General features: G+C 46.6%; 1 protein-coding gene across 4 annotated transcripts in view; it reads right to left on the reverse strand.

Annotated features, from left to right (window-relative positions):
* SLC24A3 (solute carrier family 24 member 3) overlaps positions 1-21,246 on the reverse strand; it is a 185,877-nt gene that overhangs the window by 140,044 nt on the left and 24,587 nt on the right. For all 4 annotated transcript variants that reach the window (XM_040612246.1, XM_040612245.1, XM_040612249.1 and 1 more), the window contains exon 2: positions 16,153-16,290. In XM_040612246.1, coding sequence (XP_040468180.1) covers positions 16,153-16,290 — 138 coding nt within the window. The remainder of the gene's footprint in view (positions 1-16,152; positions 16,291-21,246) is intronic.

Here is a 21,246-nt window from a genome sequence, read left to right on the forward strand (position 1 = left end):
TTCCGAGACTATTAGTAAGTGCTAATTAGAAGAGGGCATTCAGCCCATCAGCACCTGCCTATCACCAGAAGCCTTGGTTAACACTGCTTCTGTATTCACCAGGCTGCAGACTCAGGCTTCTCTTCAGTTACACACAACTGCTCTGCTTTTGTTATTTGTGCAGGTGTATGTACACATCAAATCAAGAAAAGGGCACATTCCAAAGCATTTTCCCCCTCCAGCAGAGATGCACAACCACTGCTGTGCAAACAACCTCCAAAGCTCCCAGCAGGTTCACCTCCCAGCCTCACGCCTATGGCTGGAGCATGTCTGCCCCCAAGACTGCTGGCAGGGACAGAAAGCTGCCGTGCTGCCCGGCCGCTGGCTTCAGCCCCCGGTGCACTGACAAGGTCAATCGAGAGGATGCACACAGAGCTCCACCTGACAGAGAAACAGCCGGACAGCTTGTGAAACGCTCTGGGGTAATGGCTCCACAGAACCACTACTTTTTTCACAGAAGTAGCACCAGTATCTTTTGGCCTTTTGAAAATATCTGATACTATCCTGAAATTTTAGGATTTTTTACAATATCTTAGAATCCTGAAGTTCAGGATGGAAATAAAAACAAATCCAAAAACCTCTCATTAACTTTGGATGATCAAACGTGAAGTGCAGAGAGGCTTTCCATGCTGCAAACTGCAGCCAAAACCCCAAGAAAGCAGGCCACTATGGGATGCACGCATGTTCACCTGGTTTGGAAGGTCAAAGCAGCTGGCATCTTTTTTTATTATTATTAATTTATGCTGAGAGCATGCCCCGCTTCTACAGGCAGTTCTGCCACCTGAGCTTCAGGACAGAAAGATAACTCATCTTCTCCATTTTCTAAACAGGGACGGCAAGGAAATAACAGAAAACTTGCAACATATAGGTAACCGGTATCTAAGCTGGAAAATTCTTTATGCAGTCCATAAAAAAATCCATTTTAATTAAATACTTTTATTTTACCCACTGCTGTGCACTAAATTAAACCGCTTCAACACTAATATATAAAACCATTATTTTGTGCATGCATAAGTGAGTTTATGCACGTGTCTGTGTATAAAAACTATACAATTAAGCGCTGTTTAAAATGCAAATGGTAGATGATAAGGACTCCATCCTGACTGTATTAAATCTCGACTTGGGACGTTGTACTAGATCCTCGGTGGTTTTAAAACAACTAGTGTAAACTCAATGAAGCTAGTCATAATTTGCATCAGTGGAAAATCTGGACTTTTGATTTTTAAATACTTACTGTTGGCAAGAAATATAAACACAAGCAACAAAAACCTAGTTTGTAACATGGGGCCAGATGTTATTTTTTCTTCTTTTACAGTAACAGCTCAATCTACAAAATACCATGGACACACCAAAATGTAACGTGTGTGCTTACAACCATTTGCTCTGACCTGCATTATCAAGCCTACCTACCTACCCTTCTGGCAGAACAAAGAGACTTCAAAATAAGATAAAATTAATACGTTAATGTTGTGGAATGCTCCTCAACAGGACTGAAGCTGCAGAAGGGGTCTCGGTGGGATTGCTGCTCCAGCCAAGCCCAGCCCCAGCCTGGCAGCCAGTGGGCAGCTTGCTGGTGGGCTCCTTCGGACAGAAACCAGCTGAGGTGGCAGCACCAGCCCCAGGCAGGGACAGTGGCCCAGTCCTCTGCTGGCAGAGCTGGCCGGGCAGGGGACAATGGCCCCAGGGCTGGCAGTCCCTGCACTCAGCTCTGCCCTGCATTACACCTTGTCTAAGCAGCTCTGCACTCTCCAGAGCTCCCTACCGGAGCACAGCCTGCTCCTCAGCTCCGGTCCCCATCATCAGGGGGACACGGACCTGGTGGAGTGAGCCCAGAGGAGGCCGCGAAGGTGACCAGAGGGCTGGAGCCCCTCTCCTGTAGGACAGGCTGAGGGAGCTGGGGCTGTTCAGTTGGTTGTCTTTCTTTTTTTCCTTAAAAAGCAACATCCACCAGGATGATCACATCACCACCAACACAAAATTCCAGCCTACCATCACAGGCCAACTAGGTTTTCTATTTCCCATTTTAAAATACTAATAAAAGGCAATGCCTTCCACCCCCAGAACTCTTTCCAAATCCAGTGGTGTAATTCTCCAAACCTCAAAAAACACAAAAATCTTTGGAAACATTTTATATTTCAGCACACACCCTCTGACGTTGCCCTTTAAAATAGCACAGATTTGCATAAAACCACCTGAGATAGAGAACCTGCTACAGCTGGGACTGAACTTCCATTTCCATCCCAGGCCTCCCCTCTCAGTGCCTTAGAATCATCAAACACACTTCTCCAGAGCCGACATTTCCCATAGCCCCACTTCACCCTGCCCGCCATCAGCTTCTCACCTCTCAAGCCTATGCAAAATACCTCTGCCAGGAATTTGGGTTAGGGAAGGCACCATCCTCCACATGCTTTGCTCAGAAACTTTCTGCTCTGAACAAGAACAAGTCACTGGAACAAGAAACGCCCAAGCAGACTCTCTGGTAGGTCTTGATGAAGCTGGCATACCTAACCATGTGTAACCCAAGCCAGAATCTGAGGATTTAAGTCTCTGACGTATCAGTATTATCTGCAAAGAAAGCCAGACTTGAAGATTAGCATTCAAGATACACAACCATGCACAATATTTTTAATGAGAAGAGGAAATGCAGAGCCTGTCCCCAGGACAGGGGATTTTACAAGGCTTGAGGTCAACAGGCACCAAGACAAATGATTTAATTCCCCAATTTCTTCATACTGCAATTCTAAAATTTTTAGCAACCCAAAATTTGCAGTAGCGTAGATCTTCCTTTCTTAAGAAAAAAAACAAAAAAAACCCAAACCCAAACAAACAAACAAACCCCACCAACCTGTTATTTGCTTTACTAAAGGCAGTACCAGTATGGCCCATAACGATGTGGACTTCAATTAAATTTTTTAGTTATTGGAAAAGTAAATTTTTCGGTCTAAGCCTCAAATCTCAAACTGCTGATTTGTACCTCTGCCTTGATGTATGGGCTGGTTTTATGGTACTGCACAACTACAAGTATTCATTTGTTTTGACAAGTGTGAAAGGGAAAGCCAGTACACGGATTTCTGCAAGTCGCATGCTGCCCCTTACCGTCACAGGGACCGCACACTGGAGGAGCTGCTGGAAGGCGCACAGGGCGAGCCAACTGAGAGCCTGAGCAGGAGCTCAACACATCTACGAGGTGCAAAAGAGCACTGAACCTCCACAGCTTGCCACCCAGTGCCCTGGGCTCATGACAGACAGAGCAAAAGGACGGACCAGTTACACACAACCCCCCCATGCTGGCAAAGCCCAGAGGCATCACCACGTGCCAGAGCTGCAGGTGATGCTGCTGTGTCCCCTCCCCTGCTTTAGGAAGGGGGAAACAATGTGATGGCCCAGGATACCTGTTGTGGTCTGACACAAAACTCTCCTCGCTCCAGTTTTGCACAGGGGACCTGGACAAATGAATGCTGAAAACATTGGATTAAGGGCTAAACCATCACTTGATGCAAGCCAGCAAATTCAGCAGAGCCTGTCAGATTTCGCATCAGCTATGTATCTGTCCAGAGTTTGCCCACAGGGTGGACAACTTAATCTCTCTACTGTCAAGAGACAGGAAACATAATTTACATTATTCAGAAGTCCTCCTCCCAGAAATCTGTGTTTGTGCTACAGCGCAGCTACGGCTTCCAGACTTCTGCAGCCCTGGAGATCTCGCATCTGTTCTGAGCTCCCAAATGGCTTAAAAAGCCAGCTGCCACTCACTCTGGGAGAAACCAGCAGCATAATAAAATGCTGCAGGAAGTACGTTCACAAAATAGGACCTTGGTGGAAATAGGATGCTGGGAGAATTATGACATTTTACAAAAACGCAGCAATATATTTTTAAATGCTTAAGTGGACAATTTTCACTTACCATGACAGAAGAATAATTCAGGTGTGTAAAAAAATAAACTATTCTGGTATCTGGCCAATCTAGAACATCTTACAGCTGGTACACACTTACTTTTGTTACAGCTGTGAGACATTATTTTTACTTCAGGAATGTCCTGAGGCCACACTGCCTCGAGCAGCTTACGTCTGCTAAGTAAGCATCAGTCACTGATTTGATCAGAAAGATGGTCCAAAAAGTATCATGAACACATTTACCGGCAATTTACAGATTCTGAATTGGCAGTAACTCCTTACAGCGCACTCTTCACCAGCGCAGCCCAGCCACGCCATGCCCTGCACTGCCCGTCAGTGTCAGCTGTGCCATCCTGCTGCCGAGGCATGGAGAGGACCTGACCCACATCTCCCAGCACAGCCATGCCAGAACCAGCAAGAGAAACCATCTCTCCAGCAGCTCGGCCTGCTGCTCCCTTCCACAGACTTCCAGCGGCAGCACGGCTGGGGGCTGAAGGCTGCCCACCTTCCCCCGGGGAGCCTGTGGCAGACTGGCAGGACCAGAGGCTGCCGCTGGCATGGACCAGCACCACCAAATACAAGGACAGCAACAGCTCTTCCCAGCTGCCAGCCCAAAAGCCTACAACAGTCCTCCTGTCCATGCTCAGCAAAAAAAAATCCAAGTGTGTTTTCTCCCAAGACAAAGGAGTATGTCTGACTCGACAATTCCTAGCCCCCCTCCCCCTTCTTAGGAATTCAGAAGACTTCTCAGATGACTAGAGGGATGCACCACAGCAGCCTGGCATCCTCAGGTGTCTGGGAAGTAAAACCCATTTCAGAAAGGTACAATGTGATATTTATTCATGTCCGAGGTTCTGCTTTGCTTCTTAACACCTTCTAAATGCAAAGATTTGGAAGCAATGGTCCCTCCTCAGTATTTTAAACCTCTCTGCTGCCTTTTCCATGACATGTAATAACCAAAGGAGTAACCTAAGCTCGCTAAAAGTTCAAGGAACCAAGTGTCATCTCTCTAAAGGACAAAAACCACGAAAAAAACAAAGCCCAAAAAAACAAAACTGAGAAAATTTCTGGGCATTTAGAAGTCATTTCAGAGGAGAAAATATAAACCTAAAAGGGACGCAGCTCCCTGCCTCCTTTGCTGTTACTCCAAGCATGGGTTCTTGCTACACAACTGTATAGTAACTAGCTGATAATGTACTTGGGAAAATATTTTCCTCCTCTTTCTGCTGAAGAATGCTGATATCCGCTACCTGCATTTTTTCCCCACAGATAAAGTAGGCAGCTCCTGTAGAGATGATGTACCTGAAAAAAACGTGTTTGTCCCCCATGAAGTTATGTGTGCAAACGCAATCCATCAGCTTGTCTGAGCAATATTTGAGTTCCACTGTAAAACAGCTTGTATTTCCTTTCATCTTACGAATTTATGTTTTTACTGTGGGTCCACTCCATCAAATAAGCCTGGAATCCCACAAACTCAAAGCTTGAAAGCTACGTTTTATCGAGACTGATCACTGTCTTCGAAAAGGAAATAACTTAACAGAGATAAAAGAGACCAGCTTTACATCAAGAAAAGCCTTCTGCCATGTGTATTTTTTGTTTGGCTAGACTAGTAAACAGCAAAGCAAGTTCCAAAATCTCAGCGCACTCCAGAGCAGACTGCAACCAGGACTCCTGTGGGCAGGCAGAGCATTTCAGCATGCAGGTCCCTGGGCACGAGGGGCTGGAGCCCAGGGCATCTCTGGCCTCTGATGGAGATGAGAAGCAGCTGCTCATGCAGACACAGGTCACCTAGGCTCCATGTCCCTCCAGCAGAGAAGCCAGCTTGCCAGCACAGTGCCCTCCTGCCCTGCTCTCTGCAGTTTCACAGCCCTCCCCTCCCAGCAGGGACACGTCCCAGCACCTGCACCGGCCGTGCTCCAGTCACATACAAGGCAAAGCCTTCTCACCGTGACTGGCAGCATCAGGGTCAGTACTTCACATCCAGACAACATTTAGCACCAGCCAAAAGAGGTCGTTTGAGCAACCCCTGGAGAGCAAGTTAAATCAAATAGTGACTAATAAGTTACAGGCGGGTCATTTCATTACAGCCCAAACGAAGACCAGACAGAGACACGCGATTGGAAGCTGTAGCCCTACATATGCCTGTCTTACACGGCCCATAGTTTTAGCTGAGTATCTCTCTCCCCTAGACCCTTGCGCAGTACTTCAAAAAATAACAAAGCAGCCTATTGTTAGCAAAACACTATGAAATACAAGAGGTTAAGGTTTGGATTTTGGCAAACCTACTTGGCTGTGGGTGCTCCCATGCAGCTGGAGCATCAGGGATGAAAAGGGGAACAAGGGCTTGAAGCAGTAAGGAATGATCTGCAACAAATGACCTCTTGGAGGTATCAGATGCAGACCTTTTGGGGGTACTGCAGCTGTGTGCTCCCTGCCACCTTTATTGCTATATTCCCCTGGCCAGCAAGTCCATGTCCAGCATTCCCTGTTTCAGGTTTTGTCAGTAAAGTTCACAGGTAGCCTAAAGCAAAAAACTGATAAACAGAATACTAGGAAGAGCCACCATGCAAATTGGGTTACACTTCTGACTGGCTCTCAAATTATGTCCTCCTGTGTTTTTGATAGCAGCAGGTGAACAGGTTAAGATCTGTTCCTTGTTCCCTACAGGATCGTTCCTTTAATTTATTTATTTATTTGTTCTTTTCATCATTTCTCAAGACTATTAACGTGCTTCTTGGGTAGCAACAGTCAATTATCGTTTGGCATTCTTCACTCAACACCCAGCGCGACATACAGACTCTTCCATAAACACTCTGCAAGGCCCTCAGTGCACAGCTAGCATATGACAATACAGTAATTTCCACTGGAAACAACAATTACAACGGGAACATGCTAATCACAAGTATTACCAATTAAGCAAATGAGTCCCAGTAGGTGAGATTTTGCAGACTGGTGCACATCTTGGCCATGTTGCGATGCAGAAGGCTGAAGGCTAAGTACTCATAAGCCAGGAGCCAATGGGTCTAATGAGATTCTTTTCTATTAGAACAAGTAGTGGTTTAATTACAACTGTTCAATACATAGGCAATGACGCAGGCTGCAAAAATAAAAAGCAACTTTCCGGCGAGGGCACTATAGGCTCACAGGAGTTAGCCACCTTTCCTCTACCTACAAGCTGCAGAAGTGATCCTGGTTTCAGGATTTGGGTTTTACTTTGTCATTTTGCCACTTCGCTCCCCTCCCTTTCCTAATTCTTTGGTTTCATCAATGCAAGAGAACACACTGAGGATAAACCGGGAAATAGCACTGCCACCTCTTGATTTTAATCACAGAGCTTGTATTATTTTTCTCCCTAAAGCTTCAGCTCCTGGAGTCACACACATAATCACATGGGAATACTGGCAAAATTTCAGCAAAAAGAATGCTGCTAGCCTCCTGTGTGTGCACAGAAGGCCCTATTTTCCAGGGAACTGCATGATTTTAGAGGTCAGTTCAGAGTTTTTAAGTACCCAGCAAACAGCGATTGTTCCGAGTGTCCCCCGTGGTGTGCGGTGCAGGTGCAGTCCTGCAGTGAGGACACGGCGGGTCCTGCCTCAGAGCAACCTGCTCAGCCGTATGTCAGCCCAGCTTGGCAGTATTTGGGTCGCTGCTACCTTGAGTGGCCAGAGAGCCCTGGAGAAAGTCCTTATGACCACCTCTGACTACAAAGAGGTCCTGCGGCCCAGGAGTCCCACAGATCAAGGCCCTGACAAAATACAGCCCAGAAAGCAAACCCTGCAACACAGCTGCAACCGAGGCCAATTCAAAGATGTGCTCCGCTCAGCTGAAGCTCCAGGGCAGCCAAATGTGTTTTTAAATAAAGCAGCAAAACCAAGTCACAAAGCAACCCCAGAGCCAGGAGCTTCGCAGTGCCAAATCGCAGCCCGAGGATAATTGTTCTGACACAGCAGAAAACGAGCACCGTATGTACATGTGTGCACGGCCAGCCCAGGCACAAGGGGCACTGCCAGGCCCCCCTGGGGTGAGCGTCCCTGCCGTTACACCAGGGCGTTCAGCCCCTCGCTGCCTGCCACAGCAGCAGGAAGGATGCCACAAGGATGCCACGGCAGCTCACCGCGCCGGCACAGCCCATGAGAACACCAGGCTTCCCGAGGCTCCTGCACGCTGCTCACCAGCTCCCACCCCATGGCTGGCTCCTCCACACGATGGCAGAGCATGATGGGGAAAGACACCCTCTCCCTTCCGCTCAAGGAGGAAAGAGATGCTGTATTTTCCACTCCCTTGGCCAATTCTTGCAATGGTGAATGGTTCCTGTTTAAAAGATTTCTTGGTGTGGCCTTGCCCTGCTAAATTCAAGGGTCTGCTGGCCCCTGGAAGTTCACCCCCAGTGCCACCCATGGGGTGGCACACTGACATCGGAACTGCCACCAGGTAGATCAAACATTTTCCCAGTCAGGAAAATAAACTCTTATTCTACTTCATTGCAGAAAAAAAAAAAACAAACAAAAAACAAACCAACCAAACCGTGTCCCCCCCCCCAAAAAAAAAACAAAACAAAAAAAATCAATCTAACTCCACTACAAGAAGTACATTAGTCGAAATTCAAAAGTTTGCAGAAAATTTCTGGAGCCCCAGAAATCATCCCAAAGACCAGAGAGGTGGAAAATACCCTCCAAAACCCAGCTGCATAAATAACCAAGTGGCATAATACTTTCCACCATCTGCAAGTTATCTTTAAGTATCAAAACTTTCATAAGTCAACTTCTCTGACACAGGCTAACAAGAACATCTGTGATCAAAATCAAGTCTTGCTCTCCACTGTCTCCAACAAGGCCTGTCCTACCCGAAACATAGGATGGGAGACTTGTAAATAGCAGAGACATGGCACACACATGTCTCTGCTGACCAAAAGTCACCTGAACTTGGCTCCAGAAACACATTCCAGCTGCCAAAAAAACACCACAAAACCCAATCAAAAAAAAGATAATTACAGCTGAGCAGGCTGGGTGCACCCACTTTCAGATCAACACTGTAACAGCCTTCGCCTAATGCATTTGTGCATGGCCCATGGCAAACACGTGTGAAAAGAAAAATCATTTGCAGTATTTCTAACAAGCCAAGCCGGAGGCTCAGCTCAGCAAGGTAGAACCCTGCCAAACCCAACGACGGCCTCACACTTTCCCCTCAGCCAGAGACCAAGGGGGCACACAGCCGAGACAAAAACGATGCTCTGTTAAAACGCAAGTGTTGGACATGGAGCTCTGCCAGCACTGGTGGTTTGCCTCTTCAAGCCCCAGCTACTGGGGCCAGGTGACAACATCACAACCTCGCTCTTGTTCCCATCAAGAGAACATCTCTCCTTCCTGAGTGTAGGAAAAGATAACCCAACTCCATGCCAGCACACAAACCTAAAAAAAAAAAAAAAAAAAGAAAAAAAGCGCCATGCTTGCTTCTTCATTTTTTCTTTCTGAGGTTTTAACTGCAATGTCACAGTTTTCTAATGCTCCAGCTTTGGAACTGACAGAGCTTTTCTGTGCTGCCCGGTGTCAGGAGCAACACAGCACTCTTCCAAGGTGATAATGCACTGCTTGGGACCCCCTGCTCCCAAAGTGCCAGACCTGAGGGTCTGGACTGTTATACTGCAGAGAAAACACCACCATGGGGAGACCTTCACGTCAGCACTGCAGACCCCAAGCCTCAGGAACAGGGCTCCCATTATCAGGGTGGGACAAATGACACCCCTCGTTTGCAAAGCACAAAGTGGCAAAAAGAAGATAAGTCCTTGAATCACTGTGATGCTGGGCACCAAAGCCGTTTCAACCTAGACGAGAAGCGGTGGGCAGGAGAGGCTGGTACCTGCTGCGTGCTACTCACTCTCCTCCCTCTCAGCCTTCACTCCGGAGGAATCGAACCCCTGACTTCTGTCAAGTCTTCTCTTTTTTGGGGGGTGGGGGTGGCAGAGAGCAATCAACAGACAGAACCAGCGTGGGAGCAGAAGTTTGAGTAAGTTTCTGTCAGTTTCACAAAACTGTTATGTCCGGGGGAGGGAAGAATGTCTTTTTTTATATCCTTCAAGGACATTTTGTTACTAAACTTACAGCAATTTATTTTTCTAAGATTTCCACAAGTGAAAGCAAGGTTCTGCAATTTGCTAGGCAGAACCAAATTTTTACTTTTTGTTTTACTAGGAAAAAAATTAGTTTTGCTTGAGGGAAAGCGACTTTTTTTTTTTAATTGCATTTTGATTCAGAACAGAGGTAAAAAAACAAAAAAAGAATAAAACCCTATCACTCTTCACATAGCATATTATATCTGCTTGCGAAGAAGGCCTTCTTGGCAGTGGAGGAGCAAGTACATTCCAGATGAATTTCCTTCTCTCTGACATCTTGTTTCCCATCCGCAAGCCCACCCCTCTAAAGCAAAAGCCAGGCTTGTAAAGATACCACTCCTTGCACCTTCCAGAGGCAAAAAGCAGAAGGATGCTCAGGAAGGAAAGAGTCCAAGCCTGGTACCACACCTCCAAGTGCAAAGGCCAAGAGACGAGAAGACCATGTCACCTACAGAGAGGAAGAAGTCACCATCACCTTCTGCATCCAAATATCAGAGCTCTACTAAAACGATGAGCACATCTTACCCACATGTGATTTCTCCGTCTTCCCCAGCCTCGATGCCAATGGGTATCAGTCCCGTACCCCAGATCCTGCTGCCCAGATACACATATCCCCAAGCGCTGAAAAAAGTGCTGTTGTGCATGCAGAAGCACAAACACAAGCTGGAATCTCAGGACAACTCCACTCGTTCAAATACTTCAGTGACTGAGTATTTAATTTAAAACAGCTTGTTCCTAGCACACAAGCCCATCTTAGACTGTGCTAGAATTTTGGGATCTGCTAGGCCCTTCTGCCACTGCCGTGACCTTCCATGTGGTCTTATATATACAATGCTGATGATGCATCAAAAGATAACACAGAACCCAGGGCAAACCAAGAAATGTTCTCCTTCCTGCTCCGTCTGCCCCCAGGCTATGCCATGCACCCGGCAGGCCTCGGTCACCAAGCTGGGCAGCGAGAAACCCACCGCAGTCACTGTCATCTCACTGCCCTGGGGACACAAAACAGCTGGGAGCAAAAGCTTCACAGGAAAGAGATCAGAAAGCACAAATTCACGTGAGGTGGTTTGGGCTTTGTGGGTTAAGATTTGTGGTTCAACACAAAAAAGGTCTCTAAAGAATCAGTAACAAGCATAAGCAAGCAGTCTGGAAGAGTTACCTACTTCATAGCCAAGCACTACAAATTACATTATCACAATCTATGACTCACCGGAGAAATACAGATAAAACAGAAAGTTGCTTTTGAAACAAGACAAGGAAATGTAAGAAATAATTGCATAAAAACTTCTTTGGCTGTTTAAACACTTTTTTGCCTGAGGGTCTAAATGAATATACCAAGATCTTTTTAATTTCTGCAGTAACCACGTATTTCCTGCTATTACTGATAATGACTTTTAAATGGCACACTTAAGTGGTGCTGGTATTTTATTCGCAGCCTTTCCGAGGCAGGAGTGATGGGCACCTGGGAAGTGGTAATGCTGGGGAGGAACGCGATGACAGCTCATCAGCAGAAACATATGTCAGTCTAGTGAGGAACTAACGAGGGGTGGCACCGGGACTGCGGCGTGCCACAGCCAAGCAGCCTCTGACAAATTTCTAGACACTTTACATCCCATCATGATGCAGCCTATGAGCTTGTCACCTTTAAAACAGCTGATAAACCAAGTCTGAATTAACAGCAGCTTTCTTTGAATTTCTCTAGTGCAACCCCAGCTTCGAATTTGGTAGCACATGGACCTGACCCAAAGCTCAACATTAAATCCTTTTCGTTGCCTTCCAGTGGGTGAGTCAGGACTAGGTGGATAAATGATACTTTGCCTGACGTAACATGAGCATTTCTCACTCTCTCTTCATCATCTTCTGTATTAGCTAAAACTGCCAAACCCAGCCCAACATCACAAGTGCTTTAGTTAAACAGTATTGCTTTTTTTGTGAATAAACTCTGTCCAACTTTTTGCCCATCTCTAGTTCCACGCACCTTCACATGGATACCACAAGGACAGAGTATGGTAGGAGAGGCCAGAAGAACATCTGCTGCATGATGGCACAGTCAGATACTCCCTTGAAGAGCCACCTGGGATCCAAAAGGGACAGGCTACACAGGTATGATTACAGGACTAGAAAAAAGGGGAACAGACAAGAGACCAGAGGCTCTTTAGAAATGGAAGTGGGCTGCTTTGTTGTTCTGCCTTCGCAAGCACTCAGCACAAACACAGCAACAGCATCAGGGCAGAGCACATGATGACTGTTTCTCCGCTTCTTCCCGTTAAAAGGGCTCAAATTGGCGTTTGAAAGCACATTGGCAGGTACTCAAATCCCACAGCAACAAGCGGCTAAAATAATCTAGTAGACTTGCAAAAGTAGGGGTCTTTTGAAGCTCACATTTATCTCCTCCACCTGCCACACCTCGCTGCTTTCCCTGCCCTTTCTGGGGAGCATACTTTTTCACCCACATCGCCCATAGCTGGGCACCAGCTTGCAACTGCTTCTAGAGCCAGTCACTCACAGAGCTGGCTCCTAACCAAGGCCTGTGCACAACACCTAACCGACACTGCCAGCGCTGAGAGGGCAAGGGGGCCAGCAGGAAGCTTACATGTCACTGCATGAGCTAAATTCAATGGATTTTTGAAAGGAAACCGTCTCCCCTTATTTGCTACCCTGATACAGAAGCAGCCATCCTCCAGATTGAGTCTTGCAAGGTTGATTTCCAAGCGCCATACTGCAGGGCTCAAAAGTTCCCAGGGGTTCGGGGAATCAGGGCTACGTACTACAGAACGAGCCATGTGTTTTAAAACGAACTGCTCAAAAAGACCACACTCCAACCGCAACGGCTTCAGAGGGAAAAACTGCAAAGGGAAAAAAAAAAAAAAAAAAAAAAAAAAGAAGTCTTTAGGCTGGATTCAGTCCATTTCACCCCTTTAATATTTCTATAATGTATGTTTCAAAGGAAAAGTAAGCAAAACCTCCAGTATTTGGAGCAGTTCTGATGATAAAATGCTACTAGATATCCCACTGGATAAACCATTAGAAAATAAAAATAGCAATTTGCACATGTCATGCCAGGCTTCCAAACGAGCCTGAAAATACACTTGCAGTTAAAGAAAAAGGGTCTTTCCCTTAGCATGTCAAAATGTGTTTACTGCCAACAGAGTACAAAAGCCAAGTGTTGCAAAAAACCACAAAACACTTCAAGATGAGGCACTTAATTTCCTTCCCCCAACAGATGAGGTGAAACTGCTTTTTTGAACACCCACTTTTGCCTAGCTGTAGGTGTTTATACAACTTAGTTTTGGAAGTAAGCAGGAAAAGAAATTGTCTTTTCAGGCAGCATGTTCCTACCAACACTTGCCAAGGGGAAGGAGAAGCGCCCGGAGGCCCGCTGCGCTCCAGCACACGTCCCGTCCCGCAGGGATGCTGCAAGCGCTCAGCTCTGCCAGCCTCCAGGTAACAACAGAGGCCCGAGGGTTGGGTTATGCACCGCACCGACCTGTGCTCGGCGACACTGTGACTTCAGCCAAACCGCCTCGGTTTCCTCGAGCGGCACCGCAGAGGCGAGCAGCTGGACAGGGCACAGGGACACGCTCGCTGATCTCTTGTGCTTCTTGTCCAGCGCACCAGCTCAGGGCCCTGCCGGTGTAGCACGGACACCGCTGGGCTGGCGGAAGGGGGACCGTGCTGCCCCGGGGGGCTGCTGAATCCAGCCTCCCCTCAGCCTCCTTTAACACCACTTATCCGTGCCAGAGCCGTACACCAATTTGAACTGCCCTATTCCTACCCGTGCTTTTCAACACAAAAGCTGTTGTTAGGAACTGCGCTGAAGGTCTCCTCATCCTAATCTGCTGGGATGAGGGTTAAACTTGCATTAGGCTAGACCTCAGCAGCCCGGCTCCATCACCAGGTCCCACTGCAATCTTCTGAAAGGAGATTGAACGGCTGTTTCACTCTCAGCATCAGGAAACAGAGCACAGAACGAAGCTGTACGCGCTCATGACTGGTGGCCCATTTTGTGCTGGAATCAGAAATGTGGCATCATTCTGAGTTGCAGGGAAAACAGAAAATGCTGAAATTCTTCTCAAAGCACAACTAACACTTTTCTTTCTCGTGTTACTGTATACAGCACAACAATAATTCAGAACAAGGCGAAGTATCAATGCTATTTACAGCATCACTTCTACCAGCTCTTTCACTTCATTTGCTGAAGAGTAGAACTGAAGCATTCTGCATGTGGCCTACAGTCCACTGAAGTCAACAGGTAACTTTTATGGACGCTTCAGTAGAGTCCCATCCCTGTTCAAACCAAGACAATTCAAACATTTCTGACTGCCATCCAGCCTAGCATTATGATTCACATTTACAATATGGTAACGGTCCAAATGAAACCCATGAAACAAAACAGAACCTAAACTTTGTTACTTACACTTTCTTTTCTACAGTACTTAAAATCAGTTTGCTATTACAGAATGTATTCTGTTGTAATGTTATGGCAATTCAGAGGAAAAAAACCCAGCAATTCACCTAGATATTTCTACTCTCTCTCTCCTGAACACTATACCATGTAATTATATAGTTTTATCTTCTGGAAAAGAGAGAGAAAAAACACACAGCACAAACAAAATCCCACACGTTTCCTATAGGCCACTTTATTTGGTGAAGGCAGCCAAAATAGCTGAGGATGGTGAGACAGCAGGTGCTGATGTACCAAGGGCAGAGGGGAAAGATTACTATGGATGCTGATGTGAGGCTGCAGACTAGATCTGCACTACATGGGAGATATGAAAACAAGTAAAAAAATTGTATAAGAAGAATTTTTGTACTTGTTTTTGCCATCTAAAAAAAAAGACTATAATCATCCATCTGTCCAGAAATGTTATTAAGGATTATGGTGGAGGAAAAGTTACAGGCAGAAGTTCAGCAAGGACTGTACTTGTTAGAATATCTCTTAAGGCACATCACCTACATAAATTGCAAAGGATGGGGAAACACCTTTCCTTTCCCTTCCCCTCCCTGAACTTTAAGAAGTGACATCCAAACTCTGCTGTGGGGAGAAAAAAAAAAAAAAAAAAAAAAAAAAAAAGACTGAACAGTTTATATCACTATTAAAAGAGAAGGCTTTATATTATGATGACTTCTGTTTAGGTAGAAATAAAGCCAATGCAATCAACCGGATGCAAATTGAAGACTCCCCATCTTGTCCTTTTTTCTATCATCCATGGAAAGTTATGTTGTGCGGGGTTGCAAGTGATTTGTCCTTTTAACCACAAGCCAGGAAAAAGCCCTCCTTTAAAGAGAGGGGGGCTCCTTCAGAATAAGCGCAAGTTGACAAAAAGCCCTGGACAGCTCAGGGAAGGCAAGTTCAAAAAGTACATCAGCATGTCTCCTACAGTTAAACACCTGCTGCCCCCAGCCTACCTTAATCCTCACTGCAGGTAGATCCCTGAGAAATTGGGACACACAAATCACACGGACATAGCAGACCTGCTTGTGCCCACCACCCCCAAAAGTTTCTGAACATGTCAACCAACTTCAACAAAATATAGTAGAGCTTCAATGACATTAAGTTCCTACAGGTTTCACAGAAACAGGAGTCAAGGAGATGAGGATGACCCTGTTAAGGTCCCTCCCTGAGGGAAAAGCTACTTTATGAACTGAGCCCTATTCCTCATCAGCAGATCAACCCAACCTCAAGCTACAGAAGACTAGGTTTCTTTGGGTCCACTGCTGGTGGAAGTACTGTACTAAATATATGATTACCTACTAATTTCTCAGATAATAATCCTACTAACACACATCATCACTATGTACATCCCACCGCACACAAAGTTTATGCAAAAACCACAGAAGACACGCTTCTTACGATCTCAGCATTTGGCTACTACTATATATTAGACATTGTCTTGTACTCCAGCTGACAGCAGGTCCTCCTCTTAACCCTAGCTGCTGAGGGATTCTGCAATACCCATATAGTGCATACATACAAGGAAAACAACAAGCATGTTTATTGACTTAAAAATGAATGAGGTTTTGGCAGTAAAGGTGATACCGATACAGATATCTGGAGGTATGAAAGCCAATTGTAAGGCAGAAGAGTCAGAAGCAACTTTCATTCCTACCTGGTTCAGTGCAATTTCTGACATACGGCTGCCCCCCATCCTCTGGGACATCAGTCGCGTTCTCCTCATTTGCTTGCAGTAGCTGTCTCCCACTCCATTTGTCATTATTTTCCACAGAATAGTTCAGGGCATCATAACCTAAAGGAAAAGAGCAGTAGATACATGAGATTGCACAGGAAAGGCAACTCCTGATTCTGTTCCTGAATGCCTGAAGCAGCCAAAACATTTGCATTTCATAACCAGTGTCCCCTGGGTTAGAAACAGCAGTATTTCTAATCCCACTGGAAAGGTACACTGCCATTAGCTCCACATCCCAGTTAGCCTCAAGAACATCAGGAGTCAGGTTCGTTCCTCCACAACTTCAAAGATTTATACTAGAAGAGCTCCTGTGGTTTCACAAGAAGTTGTAAGCCTCAATCAGTTTAAAACTGGAGTACCATCCATTGTTTTGGTTAAAAAAACCAAAACACAAAACCAAATACAACAACCCCACAAACCACCACAAAACAAAAATAAAACCCCTCAACTTAGTACTTCCGTAGACATTTCACTGCTGTTAAGTACAGGCAAAACTGCTGAATTTTGCACATGCTTATACAACATTTAAGCCATTTCTTCTTTGGATTACAATCCAATTTGCTGCTGAATGAGGCCCCAGAAATACAGCGTTTGACACAAAAGCTAGGTAGGCTCTTTTGTGAATCAATAAAATGCTGCGTGGGTGTTAGGAAAGCCCTGCCCCAACAGAGCGTGAAGTTCCTCAGGACCGCAAGGGCAGAGCTTGGCAACCTGTGCCGTGCCACGGAACAGCAGTTCGGGATGTGGCATCGGAGACGTGTCCGAGGCATAGGAGCAATCACCATTTTCAAATTAAATTTTGTAATAAAAGTCTGAAAGGTATTTCACCAACGCGATCAATAGGGATCGATTTCAGTATCTTGCGCCCGTGTCTAACGACATCGGTGGAAAGGCTCCTGAACCTGTTCACTGTGGGCCAGGCAGCCACTCCTCACGTGTTAGGAGGCGTTCATTTATAAACACAACATCTACAGGTTCCTTCAGGTTCTGCTCACACAGCACAAAACTGATGGAAAGAAACATCTTTATGACAGCATAGCCGTATTCCTTCTTAAAATGGGTCTTACGAAGCCCAGCTGCACTGTTATTCCCACCCAAGCCAAAGCACACCCCTGAGTCAGTGCAGTAGCCCTCCCTGCTTCCCACTGTTAAGAAACATCTAGAAACATCACAGGCACGTATTTCATATAGAATTGAACAAAAGGGATAAACCCCAGTCCAGCAGGAGTTAACCATTTTAGACGCAGGATCTAAGCATACTCTTTACCATGCCCTGTACTCCTAACAGAAAATATGTGTGCACATTTGCCGACTTGTCATTTTTCCAATATCAGCCGTATTGCTTTTGCTCACCAGTTTCTTTTCCAGCAAGGCCCAGACCTGACTGCAAAACAGCTGCACACTATCAGTTTCAGTGCTACGCACAACTGCCATTAAGAATACCAAGGAACCCCCCAAAACTCTATTTTGGGGGACCATCAACCCACTGAAAGAACCACCACGTGGAAGGAAGTAGCAAAGAATAATAAAATAAGGAGACTGAAGCAGCACATCTTTGACTCTAGCAAAGGGTGAAAGTAGCCAACAACAGGGATTTGCCACTGAGAAGCCACGAGGAACTGAAAAGTGAACACTGAGAAGTGAGTGCAGGCAGCGACGGCTGGGCAAGAGACACACTAGAAAGTAACTCACTGGGTACCAAACCCAGTTTGCATGTAGTAAGTGTGAAGACACATCATACCAGCCCCCGGCTCCCATCAGCCGCGCAGCGCAGCGCACCGCGGGGCCATCACTCTATAGCTGCTTCGTGAGCCAGGCTCACAGGCTCGGCCCAGCTGCAGACTGGCAGGGCGGTTTCAGGTACCAGTACGCAGCAAGTAACCCCACAGAAGGTAACGCTTCCTCTCATGACTTCTGACTCTCTCCTTGGCTTACTCCCCTCTTTAGCCTTGCCTTGGTGCTGCTAAGTGAGAAGCTATTTTAGCAATGTCAACAATAAAGCTGGCTGGTTTCCACGATATTCTTGGCACGAGGCTGGTCAGCCTTGGACATGTCATGTCTGCCTAATTAGCTGAAAGCACGTGCCCATGTGTCAGTTCCTATGTAGTTTCAGCTTCAAGGGAGGAAGAAGAAAATTTTTTTTCACTTTTTTTAAGCCGCCAAGCCATCCGCTTCAGGCAGGCAGGCACAAACACCAAGGCAGCTATCTTGCAACAGAGACCTTGAGCCCATCCAACAACAAACAGCATTGCAGAGAGATGTCCACCCCCCTACCCCCTCTCTCCACCAAGCAGCACACAGGCTCTCTCACAAGGGCTTTGCTGCCGAAGGTGCTCCTCAGGCGCGGGCCACCAGCACTGCCTGTGGCCCCACTCCTGCATGCGCTGGGGCTGCGGCAGGGCCTGGCCACCCCCTCGCTGGGAAGGACACGCAGCTGCCAGCCACATACCCAGGGTGCTTGGAGCAAATGACAGGCGTTACTCCACACCAAGAATCCACAGCACCACGGCTGGAACCTGCACCCAGCGCTTGAGATGCTTCAGACCCACCCTTAAATCTCTTATTTCCAGGTTTTTCCAGCACTTTGAAGACTGATCACAAGCAAAGAGCTGTGTAACAGAGATTCAAATCTTCAGGTAATGTCTCAGAGGGTGCTCAGGGATAAAGGAAAAGGTTTTCTGCAGGTCCCAGCCCTTTCCTCAGGCTTTCTGAGTCATCCCACTGAGTGAGGTGGCCAGCCCGAGACTTCTCTGTCCTGCCCAGCTGACAGCCTGCTCAGGGCAGCTCCTGTGCCATGTACCGGCAGGCAGGCAGCGTGGGAGGGGGGCTGCCTGGAACCACATCCCTGGCCAAGGGCAGGGACTGGTACCAACACTCCCAAGACACGCAGGAGCTGGCCAGTGTGCGTGCCTGAGGGAAGAACTGCAGCTACACGGGCAGCCCAAAGCACCCTTGTGTTCTAAGCAAAAAGTGTTTAACTTGGTAAATTAAACATTATTTGAAGCTTCAAGCACTCTGTACTTACTATGCTTTATGAACTTCAGAGAATGCTGTTTAGTCCGTGAGCATGCAAGAGCTTAAACTGTGAGTTACACACATGCAAACATCAGTGACAGAAACAGACCGTGTTTCTCAGAAGGAACACATGCAATAACGCAACATCGGACATCTCCTGTAATAATAAACATACTCTGGTAATCTGAGCTAAGCAGTTTCAGTCCCACACACTGAAAACTGTTTTCAAAGCAGAGACACCCTTCTCCAAGCAGTCGCTGCTTTGTTCCACGTTGCTGCATGGAGGAAAGGCACAAGGGAGAACCCGCAAGGGCTGTCACAGCCCAGAAGCTCCCGCAGAAACCTCTCCTGCTCCCTCCACTCCCACAACGCCTTCCTCTCTCAGATGGCAAACTTTTCCAAGCAAGGGGGAGAGAAGAAGAAAGTCATTTGAGGTGATGACTTTGGAAGGGGAAAAAGCTTCATTTGGCAGTAAAAGTGTTTATAAAAGCTACATTCAGCACTCACAGAAATCAGTGTAAATAGCAGCAGAACCGGTCCACGGCCAAAGCTAATGGTATGGCTGTGACTTACACCAGTGAAAGCTCTCTGCTGGTACCTCCAGGTTTAAGTGGGGTCAGCTGTGCCACAGCAGGATTTGCAACCCACTGACCCCAAAATCCTGCCTTGGGTATCTCCACTCTAAAACACATTTGGCTCAACAGAGCAACAGAAAATAGCAGTTATAGATGAAGGGAGACACTTTTCCAAAGGTCTGGCCTTCCAGGGATTTCCCTGTGAAGACAGGGGCACGTCAAGATTTTTAACCTTGCCAACAAGGACATTTTACGGCAATCTAACAGGGTCCACATTTCCCCGCCTGCTGGCACCAGCTCCCTGTGCAAGGCCAGAGGGCTCCCACCAGCCCTGGCAGAAAACAACTCAGAGGCTTGCCTGGTGTTTTGGCAGGTTCAGTGAAAGAGGAACCGACTATCAGCTGCGGTTTAACCCTTTGCACATGGCTGCCTGTAACACAGGGGCCTCGCCCATCCCGTTGCTGGATGCAAGGGGCACCACCATGCCGGCCAGGCAGCATCTCTCCCTGCTTCAGGTGCTGGCACGAGGCAGAGCCACCACCACCAAGAAGCGCCGCAGCACCCAGCAGTGGGGACATCACCCTGACTCTACATCCCACCATGACGGGGCTGCAGGAACAGCATAGCACGGCCAGGTGGCCCGACCCACCCTGGCCTCCATGGACCCTTTGAGGGGAGGTACGAGCAACATTCCCTCTTGGGTTGCCACACCACCTGCAGCAGGAGCACCAGCACCTCCGGCTCACCCTTGGGAAAGGCTCAAGTATAATATGATCTACAACTATTACAAAGTCACATCTTCACAACAGTTTCAAAAAGGCAGATGCAACAATCACAAATTCTCTTTGAGACCAGATTTTTGTGACATGTGCTCTTGGCTTCTCACTTCAGATTGTGTCTTGCAATCTTTTATTCACCTGTTCTAAGGCACAACTTGCGCTGACCCGAAGCTTCACACCAGCTGTCAAAGGCTGTGGGCCTGAGCCCTTATGCCATCAAACAAGGGCCTCGTCCTTTGGTGTCAATATGTACTAAATCACAGCCAGCAAAATGTAGAACAAAAATTTGACACTCCACAGAGGGGCTACGATAACACCACGGAATAAGCAAGACTTCTTTCCAAGGAAAAGTTATAAAAAGAAAGCTAACAGTTTTCTTTCTCAAAAAGCATTATTCAGAAACGTTATTCAGTATTAGATGATTTTTAATGGGAAACATGTTGAAGATTTTTTTTTTTCCCCCCCTCAGCAGAGACTACTAAATGTCTTGCACTAGCTACACTGTCATTTTGTTCAGGCCAGTATATAGATTAGACATTTTTCTTATTAATGTTTTAGCTGCTGGCTTTATAATAAAATAATATAATGACATCTTTAAAAACTTTCTACAGTAAAGAGTTTTTCCAAAGTTCTGTACCACAGCATAT

This window comes from Falco naumanni, chromosome 12 (assembly GCF_017639655.2).
Source record: "Falco naumanni isolate bFalNau1 chromosome 12, bFalNau1.pat, whole genome shotgun sequence".
Lineage (NCBI taxonomy): Eukaryota > Metazoa > Chordata > Aves > Falconiformes > Falconidae > Falco > Falco naumanni.